This window comes from Carcharhinus amblyrhynchos, chromosome 6 (genome assembly GCF_965287045.1).
Source record: "Carcharhinus amblyrhynchos chromosome 6, sCarAmb.v2.hapA, whole genome shotgun sequence".
Lineage (NCBI taxonomy): Eukaryota > Metazoa > Chordata > Chondrichthyes > Carcharhiniformes > Carcharhinidae > Carcharhinus > Carcharhinus amblyrhynchos.
The window spans coordinates 87,973,750-87,986,658 of record NC_137329.1 but is presented as its reverse complement, the minus strand read 5'-3'; the positions used below and the strand labels follow the sequence as shown (position 1 = coordinate 87,986,658).

The following is a 12,909-nucleotide window of genomic DNA, read 5'->3' as shown; positions in this document are numbered from 1 at the left end:
ATTAGATCCATATTTCCTAGAACTTAGAAGGACGAGAGGTGATCAAATTTAAACTTATTTAATTCTTAAAGGTATGACTATTTAGTTACTGGGAAGATGCTTCCCTTGATTGAGAAGTCAGAAGGTATCACAATCTCAGAATAAGGGGTTGGCCATTTAGGACTAAGATGAAGAGAATATTTTTTACTGAAGTGCTCATTTTTGAGGCTTTGAATCTGAGAAGTTTTCTCTAACATTGAGTGTATTCGAAACAGTGATCAATAGGTTTTTGGGAACGAAGGGAATTAAGGGATACTGGGATGGTGTGGGAAGGTGAAATAAAGCTACATGATAAACCATGATCTTAGTTAATGACAGAGTGGGTGTGAAAGCCCGAATGGCCTACTGAAGCTCCAATTTCTTTTGATTTAATTTATTGTTACATGTATTGGAATAATTTCTTGCATGCTGTACAAAGCAGACCATTCATTGTGTACATAGAGGAGACAGAAAGGAGAATATAGTGTTACAGTCTCAGCTAGGTTGTAGAGAAAGATCAGCTTAATACATAACAGGTTGATTCAAAAGTCTGAAGGCAACAAGGAAGAAACTGTTTTTGAATTGGTTGGTACATGATCTCAGACTTTTGTATATTTTTCCTGCTGGAAGAAGGTGGAAGACAGTACACCTGCAGTTCTTCACTTGGATCTGCATGCCCAGGGAAGAACTGATTCCAGAGGGACACGAACTCATGCCCTGGGCAGTGGGTAACACACAATCCTAAATAGCTTAACTAAAGTTGGTGCAAAGTGGTGACTGCTGCCAAGCGGTTGAGACTATGTCTGGCTAAAATCTCTCCTCCTTCCAAGACCAGAGTCAGAACTTGAAGTTAAGTGGCGGTGGGCTGTGACTGGGTTGGTGCAGTAGCACTGCGTCAATAACAGGACCTCAGATTGAGAGCTTGGATGTAACTCCTGTGTCAGTGGCAGCAACTTCTACAGCAGAGGCAATAGCAGGAAAATGGCACAGCCCACAAGAGCGTTCTGTAGATTGCGCATGGAAGCAACAGCTATTGGCAAAATGAACTCAGAATCTTCCAGTCACAGAAAGTGAATCATATTGATAGCAGATGAGACAGAGACTCTTGTTGGCTAGGCAGAGGGCAGAAAGAAAATACATCATCTGAAAGTTGGAATTCTGCCAAATGATTGAAATTTCTTATCCTTGTAGACAGCCAACTGTCCAACCATGGCAGGCATATCAGACAAACACATTTTACTCACACACCTTTTTCAGAAAAACATGGCCTATAACAGGCAGCAATAGTTAATCACCAGGGAAAAGGCATGGCTGCATGTTGGAGATGGTGCTAGGTCATCAGTGAAGCAGCTGTTGCTGAGGCTAGGAACGATATGTTCCTGCCTCATGTTCATTCTTAAGTCTCACTTCATCTTTATTCTGCAATCTGTAATCATTTACCTATTGCCTTCTCTTCTTTCCTTCATCCCAGCCTTGTGGCTTTAAGCTTTCAGATGGCCAAGAATAGTGATTTGGCCAGGGAGTGAGATGGGAGGCTGAAGGCTTAAATGAACAAGAGACTGAAGAAGACGGTACACCATCACTCAATCTGATAATCAAAGCTACAAGCTCAGATTGTTGCATTGTGCAAACTTTATAGCGTAGTAGAGGTAGGATTTGCAGGCGTTGGGACATCACCAGACACAAATGGGTTGCAATCGGGCCCTTGGGAAAGGACAATATGGGTGCCACTTCTCTTGAGATCTCAGATGATGAGGTGATGTTCAGAAAAAGACTGATCAGCATGCACACAAAAATGTCTGTTGCAATGCAGACCTGTCAGAACGCCAAAGAGCATGATTAAAGAACATGAAACAGTTCGTTAACCTGGTGTAGAGCTTTGAGTTCATTCTTTTCAGCCTTAAAGTGGTGATTAACTCCACCAGAACATGTGCATACCTAACCAACGTGCAGCATTCAATAGTCAAAGTCTAAGTTTCAATGCAGTTCAAGCCATACAATTTATGAATGCTGCAATGGAAGCTCAGGATGAGATCATCATGAAATTTCTGCTATTGTTCTGCAAGCTCAGTTGCTGCCACATAGGCATAGGCAGTTGCCATCGTGTCTGAGGGTAACAGTTTCAAACAGACTTTCAAGGTCTAAGAGGAGTCCAGCAATCCAACAGATTACCCAGAAAGCTCAGGAAATTCCCTGAGGGACTGACCATGGTATTGTGATGCACAAACATCATTTTCTCTCAGAATGACAAAATCTGTGCTCCCACTGAATGTAAGAAGCTTTCCACCAGACATGCTGCAACCAACTGACAAGGGCACCTATAAATTAGGCACTCCAGGAATACAAATTTTGATTAGTTGAGTATTGTTTGAAATTCTTGATGTTTTGGATAAAGTTGGTATGGAGTATTTGTTTTGTGGAGGTTTTTAATTCAAGATTGTAGCCAAGAGAATTTAAGTGATGGTACCGTGTGAAGCTATTGAACAATGGAGAACTGTGGTCAAGCAATACTCTCAAGGACAGCCTATCTGAAACTTTAACATGCTCCTCCCTTCCACCTCCTCAGGAGGTCCTAACTCAACCGGTGTGACAAAGATTGTGCCTACATAGTGGCCAGGTTATGGAGAATGCAACAAACTATTATAAGTTAGAACACCCATTCCAGTGAATGCATTAGGGCTATTCCAGGGCAACTGAGGCAACAGATCTGATGCTTCAGCACCCCAATAATCTGCTCATTGATGTTCCTCATGGTAATAGGCCTCTCATTATATAAATGCTGGCCATGTGTAGTTAGTTTGCACAGTGGAGTTATCAACCAGATGCGGAGTTGATAACCCTAATCATACAACAATCACTCTCTTACAAGGCCATATGTATAGTCGATGGCACTTGGCACCATCAGGAGCCAACTAACCAAGCAGAGCCATGTGCATGCTCCCCCTGAAGGCCATTAATTCTTCTCTCTTGCATACCAAGCTTCTGTCACCTTTCTGATGCAGCAAGGGACGGCAAAGTGGGAAATGTTAGCTATGACGTCAGTTCCAGCTTGGAAGGATCTAATCGTGAAGAACTTAAGAACCATATCTCTTTCAAGGCCACCTGACTGGGAGCAAGTCATTTGTCCAGAGCCGTTGCAATCACAGGCAACATCTTGCACATGTCCAGTACTACTCCCTGCAAACTTTATCAATTGTCAAGATGGCATTTGAACAACCAGCCATAAGTCAGCAAAAATATTCAATACAAAACCGGCACATACTGCACCAGAACTATAAGTCCTATGGAGTGAAATGTTATTGCCAAGGACTTCTCCAGCTACAAACAAGCCTTTCTTTGTTCCATCTTCCTTTCCAGATTAATTTATAGCTGAATTCCTTTTTGAATGGTTCAACTGAACCTGCCCTCCCCCCCCCCCACCACACTCTCAGGCAGTCCATTCTGCTCACTTCATGTGGAAAAAACTTTCTCATATCATTTTTGCCAATTATTTTAAATCTATGCTCTTGCATTCTCAATATCTTCAAAATCCAAAATCATTCAATCCACCAATCTCTCCATTGTTGTACTGCAGGTAAGACCAATAGAATGTTGATGTCTATTGCTAGGAGAATCAAGTATAAAAGTTGGCGAGTGTTGCTATGGCTAGATAGGATCTTAGTGACAGCACATGTGGAGCACCATGTGCAGTTCTGGTCTCCTTACTTAAGAAAGGGTATAACTGCACTGGAATTAGTTCAGAAAAGGTTCACAATTTCTGCAGAGAAGGGAAGGTTCAGCAGACTGGACCTATACCCACTAGAGTTTTAAAAAAATGAGAAGTGATTTTATTGAAACATAAGATCCTGAAGGAACTTGACCAAGTGGATGCAGACAAAATGTTTCCCCTTTTCCAAAACTAGGGGATACAGTTTTAAAATGAAGGGTCTCCCATTTAACACAAGATTATTTTTCTCTCAGAGAATCATTAGTTGTGGAATTCTATTCCCCCGAGAGCAGTGGAGGCTGGGTCATTGAATAAATTGAAATTGAAGGCTGAAAGGAGTCAAGGGTTATGCGGAGGGGAATCAACAATAATATTACTGAATGGCACAAGAACTTGAGATGTGGAATGGCCTACTCTTAATTTGTCTGTTCATGTGGTGCCCATCTGTGTAAGGTAGCTGTTTCAGTTTGCGCCAAATCTGAAAAGGGTGTTTGCACGAATTCCTGTCATCAGAACTCTGATGCCGTATCCCCTGAGATGCCCAAATTATTCAAGATAAACTTCAGAGCAGTGAGGCCATACAAGATGGCACCAGAAGATGAAAATGGACTCATCCACACATTAATCCATAGTGCTGAATCTCTTTGGCACACCTTCCAACAACTCATACAGCTGTTTGAGTGAGGTGTTCTTCTCAATGCTAGGACCCCTCAAAAGCAGAACTGGAAGAGGGCTGTCTGTGGATTGACAGTGCATCAGTAACTTTTTCTGTCCACTGGTGCTGGATGTTTTACTGTGTCCTTTATTTCATTATTATGCCTAAAAGGAATGCCAGTGTTTGAGTTGTGCTTGGGAAGGGGTGGAGTGCTTAGCTGTGCATTCACAGAATTGTGCTCCGTTGAGGTCTGTTCTTTTGCAGGAGTCTGTCAGTGTTGAGAAAGCCCTAGATTAATAAGAAAGATACTAAGTTAAGTAGGAGAGAAAAACTGAAAGTGGCAGTCTTGAAAATCCAGACTGAAGTTGCTAAGCTTGCACTAGCTGTATTAATTTGAAAGAAGGAATATAAGGGATACTAATATCCTATTTTCACAACCATCAGACACTCTTCCCTTTCTAATGCTCATGACACTATTACCTAAATCAGTTAAAGGAAAGTAAAGTTAATTTATTAGTCACAAGTAAGGCTTACATTAAACTGCAATGAAGATACTGTGAAATTCCCCAAGTTGCCACAGTCCGGCTCCTATTCAGGTCAATGCACCTAACCAGCACGTCTTTCAGGCTGAGAGAGAAAATCGGAGCACCCGGAGGAAACCCATGCAGACACGGGGAGAACATGCAAACTCCACACAGACAGTGACCCAAGCCAGGAATGGGACCCGGATCCCTGGTGCTGTGAGGCAGCAGTGCTAATCACTGTGTCACCGTGCCGTGCCACTGCGCCACAGCACTGCTTTAGACTTCCTTGCTTGGTATGTGTGAGGGTGATGGTGCTGTAGTTTCCACCTGTCTTTGTTCTCAGGATTAGTGAGTGTGTGTTAAGAGGCTAACTGGAGAAGTTTGGGGCTTGTGCATATGGATGTGAACGTAGTGTATAAGAAACAAATTGGGATAAAAAAAGGGGAGGTGATGAATATAAAGGAAACTGTGTGTGATGTGAAGTGAGTAAGTGCGCTGGCAGTAGCAGAGGCTTGTGGCAGGGTGTGACAAGAAAATGGAGATGATACGCAATGTGAAGACAGGAACATTAAGCTGTGAATGTGTTTGGAATGAAAAGTAAGTATTTTAATGTGCCGTTGAGATTGCATGTGGAAGGAAATAATGCAATGGAGGTAACAGTTGAAAGGGGCTTTGGAGATGTGCAAGGAGTATCGTGAGACCTGGATAAGGAAAAGGGAAAAATGAAGAGATATACTCATCCTTGCTGCTCTTGTGAGGTCATTAATCCACTTTCCTGAACCAGCTGTTGCCATCAATCCGATTGGCCATCTCTGTCCAGACCTGCTCTATAGTAAAGTGCTATAAAAGAACATGGGGCGATTCTCCCAAAAAATATTCTAAGTGTCAAATTCACATGAAAACTGGAGTAAATCAAACTGGCTTTTTCACTGAGAGTTTCAAAATGAATCTCCCACACACTGTGCACTAGCACGATTCATTTCAGAGTATACTAGCGTGATTCATTTCGGAAACCAGTGGGCAAGGCCTATTCCCGATGGAGAAGCTGGCAGCATAGCGCTGAGCAGGCCACTGCACATACGCCGATCTGAAAGCACAGAGACACACCTGGTCTACCAGCCTCCCAATTGCTGGTCAGCTCAATCATTGCCCAGCTCCAAGGATCTCCGCCCGCCACCTCCCCACCCCCACAGCCCAACTGCTGGCCCCCAATTCCCACACACTCCCCCCCCACCCCCACTTGCAGTCCTGACCTCCCAGCAGGCTGCCCTCCACACACTCCCACCATGATGTTTAGCCCCAATTGCTGTCGTCCTTCCCTCTGCTCGACCCCAAAGTGCACAGTAGCAGCAAGACCTCCCATCTCCTCAGATTGCCCTCTGTTAGGCCCCACCCGATGCCTGGTGCCAAGATGCCCCCGGGCATTGACGTTTTGGCCTGTGGACAGTGCCAGGCTGGCACTGCCAAGATGCCAATACCCATTGGGGGGGGCACGCTGGAGATGCTTCAAGTCCAGAGGCTTCAGTCTCCAGCCTCCTAATTGTATTTAAATAATTTATGCAGCTCCCTGCTGATCTCTGGCGCAAAGCTGACATTGCCAGAAATCTGACGCTGGGAGATGCTATCGGGGCAGAATGCCCAGCACAGATTGGGTGCCGCTGGAATCTCCCTGCCAACTGCGCTGATGGGAGACTTGCCCCACCCACTCCCATATCTTTTCCACTACTAGGATCTCCAGGAAGACCTCAAAACTGGGATAATCTGTATTGTCACAATCTTTTCCAGTGTTCTTCAAACAAAGATATAGAAAAAGGATGAATTCCCTGTTTAAAGTAGTTGTGTATCCCTGATTTCCCTCCCTCGTCTTCCATTTCTTTTCGCTCTCTTTCCTTTTTTATTCTTGCACTCCTGCCCTTTTCTACTCTCCACCCTCCATCTCTATCTCTTGTCCTCTTTCCCCATACCATTCTGGTAACAGCAATATAGCAAACTCCTCTATGCTTCAAACCTGCTCTGAAATCCTTTAAAGGTTTTAATGTGTGTTTCCCACCACGTTCCCCTCAACCACCCCCAAAGACCCACAACCTATTTCTTTCCACTGTAATGTCCTAATTATGTTCAGGGTTATGGGTTTTACATAAAAACAAAATACACAGTTTGTACATTTAGATTCAACAGATTTATTCTATGAGGTCTGCACAAAGTATAAACTGAAACCAAAAGCAGCAGCCTGTGTAAAGACTTAATTATATCATCAAATTATGTGAAGAGCTCTTAAAGCAATCACTTAACTATATAACACCCACTTATTATTCACTACACGCCTCTCCTAGAATCTTCTCTTACACCACCTTATCCTCAGCCTCACAAACCTTGAGACAACATGCCCCTCTCCCAGTTTCTAATCTAAGCTTCCCCTTGGTTTTAATTTCTATCTTCTCTCCCTCCACAATCTCTATGTTCTAACTTCCAAAACAGCCTCTATCTTGCTTACTCTGCTTTTGCCCTCTTCTAGCTTTCAGGAATTACTAAAGGATTTACCTGGACAGAAAATATAAGTGGGCAGTTACAGTAAATAAAATGTAATACAGATGAATATAAGGTGTTTGAATGGAAACAAAAATGGAACATAATGATACAGAACTTAAGATAAGGCAATGGGCGAACAGTGCGCACTTGAACAGTGAAGGCCAAAGACCATTCCAAAATCTGACCTCATCTACATGTTTTGATTGAGACCCTGACACCTGTCCACAGGTAGCTTGCCCAAAGAGAAAAATCAAGTTCAGGCCACTAGCAGCAGCAACCCAAGAAATGGGTTGGATTGCCAGTATTATGGAATTAAGGGACGCATTCTTGCTTCTCCCACCTCCAAAGAGTAATTTTTCTGTCAAAAGTTTTAATAAATACTTCTGCTTTAGTTGGTAACCATCAGGGAAGCTAAAGATTTTATACGCGAGTCCTTCAACAATAGCTAGTTCGGAGCTTCATTCACACATTTAAGAAGTCCAAATTCCCCTTTGGTAGTCATCTCTAAAAATAGTCCCCACAAATTTAGACTAATCTCTGTGCATATTGGGTGCCAACAATCCCACTCCTCACTCAGTTACTTTACATTCATCGTGTGTTCAAAACAGAAGCATCAATAACTGGAAAAAAAATCTAAATTTCAACTTGTATCGAAAAAATATTTTGAGAATATTACTTTCTTAACTGTGATAAGTTAAATTTTTCTGCAATATTAATAAACTCAAACATTAATGCATTCACGAAACTCACCACTTTAAAAAAAAGATGCATATTCATACCTTTTTTAACTTGACTATTTCCTCTTCATCTTTTTTAATCACTTCCTTCCACTTCTGGATTTTTTTGGCATCTTCTTCAATTTGGCTATATGAATATTCCAGCTGGATTGTCAACCTTGTTTTTTGATTCTCAAACTCCGATCTACAATGTAGAGAGAAAATGCTATCAAAATGGTAAAACCTCAATCCTCATAAGAATCTGTTTTACGTAGGACTTCGAGAAGTCCAGTGACCAATCACCAGTACTCTAATACATAAGAAAATGCTAACAGGAACATATTACATTGGGCAAACTGCTCTACTTACTAACAGGTCAATAATCTGGTGGAGCAGATCACTCAGTCATTCTAGAAAATTCCCAGTTTTCAGTTAATTCTAGTGGAATGAATATTCAACATATTTGACAATAGACAACAGGCCGTCTCTTCCAGATTGCAGCCTGAATATGGGGGACCAGGGTGACAGCAGGGCCCACCAAAATGAAAATATGTAGGAGTATGCCTGTGAACATGTGTGAGTGAGGGGCAAAAATTTATGAGAGAGAGAAAGGGGAGAATGCACGTAAGAAAGAGGGGAGTGCATGTGAGGGAGAGAGGAATATGTATAACACAGAGACAGGGAAGAAGAGTGTGACGGACAGAATGTGTGTGAGGAGCATGTGTGCATCAGAGAGAGGAGAATGCATGCGTATATGTGAGAGAGAGAGAGGAGAGTGTGTGTGTGTGAGAGAGAGAGAGAGAGAATATGAGAGTGTGTCACCCACAGTACTACACATTATCATCTACGGTGACACAGTGGCAAGTGCCGTTGCTGCATAGTACCAAGGGCTCAGGTTCGATTCCCAGTTTGGGTTACTATCTGTGTGGAGCTTGTACATTCTCCCCGTGTCTGCATGGGTTTCCCCCAGATGCTCCGGTTTCCTCCCACAGTCCAAAGATGTATAAATTAGGTGGATTGGCCATGCTAAATTGCCCCTCAATATCAGGGAGACTACTAGGGTAAACGTACGGGGTTATGGGGATAGGGCCTGGGTGGGATTGTGGTCGGTGCAGATTTGATGGGCCGAATGGCCTTGTTCTGCCCTGTAAGATTCTATGATTCTGTGAGTGAATGAATAACCTCAGACTGGCAATGAAATAGAAACATGCACATTAACTCTCTTGCACTTTAATGGTCATCTTTATTATTCCTTTTTTAAAAAAATTATCAATTTACTACTTTGACTTTTTTATTGCTCAATGAATTGTTTCTTTTCATACCTCAGCTTATTTTTTTAAATTCTTTTCTAATGCTGTGCTAAACCCTATCTTTCAAAAATTGGCTCATCAGCCCCTTGCGTGAGAAAAAAATTAAAATGTGACCGTCCACATGAGACAGTCAGACAAGTCTGGTTTCAGGAACATTTACCATAAGCAGTCATGGACAGGAACACAACTAACATTATAGACTTCTCAGTGTAATTCTTCATTTTATATCCTATAATCAGATTTAATTATTTGCAAAAATGTGATCTGCAGGATGCACAGTTCAGCAAATTAAATTTTAAAATACTTCAGGACATGGTAAAAATTTTCACATATAATTACATTAAATGCTTACAGTTCAGTTATCCCTTTCTAGATTAATCAATTATAGATTTATGTTACTCAGATAATGAATAACCTTTTCTTATCTATTTCTTCTAGCTGCTTCACATGCTCATCCTCGTATTCACGAATATTTGCTACACCAATCTTGGTACAAAAGTCTTCAAACACTCTATCTTCAACCTGTTTAAACAGAATATTAACTAGTTATTCTGAAGATACTATTCTCTTCCACCATCATTCTTTTAATCTGTAAATCTTGTGCACAACAGTACAAATAACTCTCAGTGACAAAACGTTGATCCCTGGCTTTCTTATCTGCTCTAACTTTCATTGTTTGTTGAATGATTTTCAAACGCCCTTTGGCCAATGCTTTGGTTGCTCTCACTCAAAATGTGAGCCTAGTCAAAGAGAAAAGGGAAGCATTTGTCAAAGCTAGGAGGCTGGGAACACACAAAGCAAGTGTGGAATACAAGGAAAGTAGGAAGAAACTTATGCAAGGAGTAAGAAGGGCTAAAAGGGGTCATGAAAAAGCACTGGCCAGCAGGATTAAGAAAAATCCCAAGGCTTTTTATACATATATAAAGTGCAAGATGGTAGTCAGGGAGAGGGTTGGCCCACTCAAGGACAAGGGAGGGAATCTATGTGTGGTGCCAAAGGAAATGGGTGAGGTATTAAATGAGTACTTTGCGTCAGTATTCACCAAAGAGAAGGACTTGGTGGATGATGGAAACGGATGTGTAGATAATTTGAGTCATGTTGAGATCAAAAAGGAGGAGGCACTGTAGTTCTTGAGAAACATTAAGGTAAACAAGTCTCCAGGGAGATACTCCAGAATACTGAGAGAAGCAAGGAAAAAAATTGCTGGGGCCTTGAGAGAAATCTTTGTATCCTCACTGGCTACAGGGGAAGTCCCAGAGAATTGGAGAAGAGCCAATGTTGTTCCATTGTTTAAGAAGGGTAGCAAGAATAATCCAGGTAATTACAGGCCAATGAGCTTACATCAGTGGTAGAGAAATTATTGGAGAGGATTCATTCCCACTTGGAAATAAGTGGATGTATTAGTGAGAGGCAACATGGTTTTATGAACAGGAGATCATGTCTCATGGACTTGAGTGAGTTTTTCCAGGAAGTGACAAAGATGACTGATGAGGTTAGGGCAATGGATGTTGTCTACATGGACTTCAGTAAGGCCTTTGATAAGGTCCCTCATGGCAGACTAGTGCAGAAGGTGAAGTCGCACGGGATCAGAGGTGAGCTCTGGCAAGGCGGATACAAAACTGGCTCAGTCAAAGAAGACAGAGGGTAGCAGTGGAAGGGTGCATTTCTGAATGGAGGGCTGTGACAAGTGCTCCTCAGGGATCAGTGCTGAGACCTTCGATATTGGGAAAATGTAACTGGATAGATTAGTAAGTTTGCAGACGACACAAATGTTGGTGGATTTGTGGATAGCAATGAAGACCATCAGAGGATACATCAGGATATAGATCAGTTGGAGATTTGGGCGGATAGCAGATGAGGTTTAATCCGGACAAATGCGAGGTAACGCACTTTGGAAGGTCTAATACAGGTAGGAGATATACAGTAAATGGCAGAACCCTTAACAGTATTGATAGACAAAGGGATCTGGGTGTACAGGTACAATGGTCACTGAAAGTAGCAATGCAGATGGAGAAGGTAGTCAAGAAGGCATACGGCATGCTTGCCTTCATCGGCCAGGGTATTGAGTTTAAAAATTGGCAAGTCATGTTGCAGCTTTATAGAACCTTAATTAGGCCACACATGGAATATAGTGTTCGATTCTGGTCGCCACACTACCAGAAAGATGTGGAGGCTTTGGAGAGGGTACAGAAAAGATGTACCAGGATGTTGCCTGGTATGGAAGGCATTAGCTATGAGGACAGGTTGGAGAAACTTGGCTTGTTCTCACTGGAGCAGTGGAGATTGAGGTCTACAAGATTAGGAGAGGCATGGACAGAGTGGATAATCAGAAGCATTTTCCCAGGGTGGAAGAGTCAATTACTAGGGGGCATAGGTTTAAGGTGCGAGGGGCAAGGTTTAAAAGAGATGTACAAGGCAGATTTTTTAAGTAGAGAGTGGCGAGCATAGAGTGGCGAGCATCTGGAACTCGTTGCCAGGGAAGGTAGTGGACGCGAATACGGTAATGACTTTTAAGGGGCATCTTGACAAGTACATGAATGAGATGGGAATAGAGGGATGTGGTCCTCAGAAGGGTAGGGGGTTTTAGTTAAGTCAGGCGGTGTGGTCGGTGCAGGCTTGGAGGGCCGAAGGGCCTCTTCCTCTGCTGTAATTTTCTTTGTTCTTTATTCACCCAGAAATTTGATGCATAGGTCAGAAGTCAAAACCAGAATTTTACCAGCACGCCCGCCCTAGAATCGGGGTGGGTGAGGCTCACAGAACAGAATTCTGTTAGCTTCCAGCAGGATTTTACAAGCCTTGCCTGAGGGAGGTCGTAAAATACCGGCCAGACTCTGAGTTTTGGTTATAAATTTTTCTTCAATTAATTTAAATGGTCCTCTTACCTGATGTCCATGTATCAGCCCAAAAGGGCTGAATCTCATTGGTTTATTAATGGTGTTATTTAGTGATACAACTTACTTATCTAGCAATTTTGCTTTTTTAAAGATCATAGCTGGCCTAGCTTTTGTAATGTAAGTTTGTATGCAGTTTCCAAAAATTAAAATAATCTGATATCCAAAATGCAACTGGCCTCAAGGCCTTCTGTATCTTAATGACCTACCATTGGATTTTAATGAGACACTCATAAAATTTTGTTTTTCCATATATTAGCAAGCCCAAGATGGTATTCTTCTCCCCCCTCCCCACTTAAGGGGAACAGGCATACTCATCCCACAACTGGGGACAGAGGCTACTGAGACCCTTTTGGGAGGTCGACGGCAGGAGGGGGTTGGGGGGGGCAACTGGCAGTGCCAATCAGGCATCCTGGCACTGTCCAAGGGGCACATAGAGAGATATCAGGGGTGTTATCCAAACTTTGATACTTGATGCTTAGCTAAATACATCATAATGGTTCACGGAATCTTGTTTCGGAATTCTTCCACAATCATAATTTCCTTCACATCAATGAAAG

General features: G+C 42.4%; 1 protein-coding gene across 6 annotated transcripts in view; it reads right to left on the bottom strand.

The window, feature by feature from the left end:
* LOC145344509 (structural maintenance of chromosomes protein 1B-like) overlaps positions 1-12,909 on the bottom strand; it is a 141,494-nt gene that overhangs the window by 63,546 nt on the left and 65,039 nt on the right. For all 6 annotated transcript variants that reach the window (XM_080191686.1, XM_080191684.1, XM_080191687.1 and 3 more), the window contains 2 exons: positions 9,874-9,980; positions 8,212-8,353 (listed from right to left, as the gene is read on the bottom strand). In XM_080191686.1, the coding sequence (XP_080047812.1) occupies positions 8,212-8,353; positions 9,874-9,980 (249 nt within the window). The remainder of the gene's footprint in view (positions 1-8,211; positions 8,354-9,873; positions 9,981-12,909) is intronic.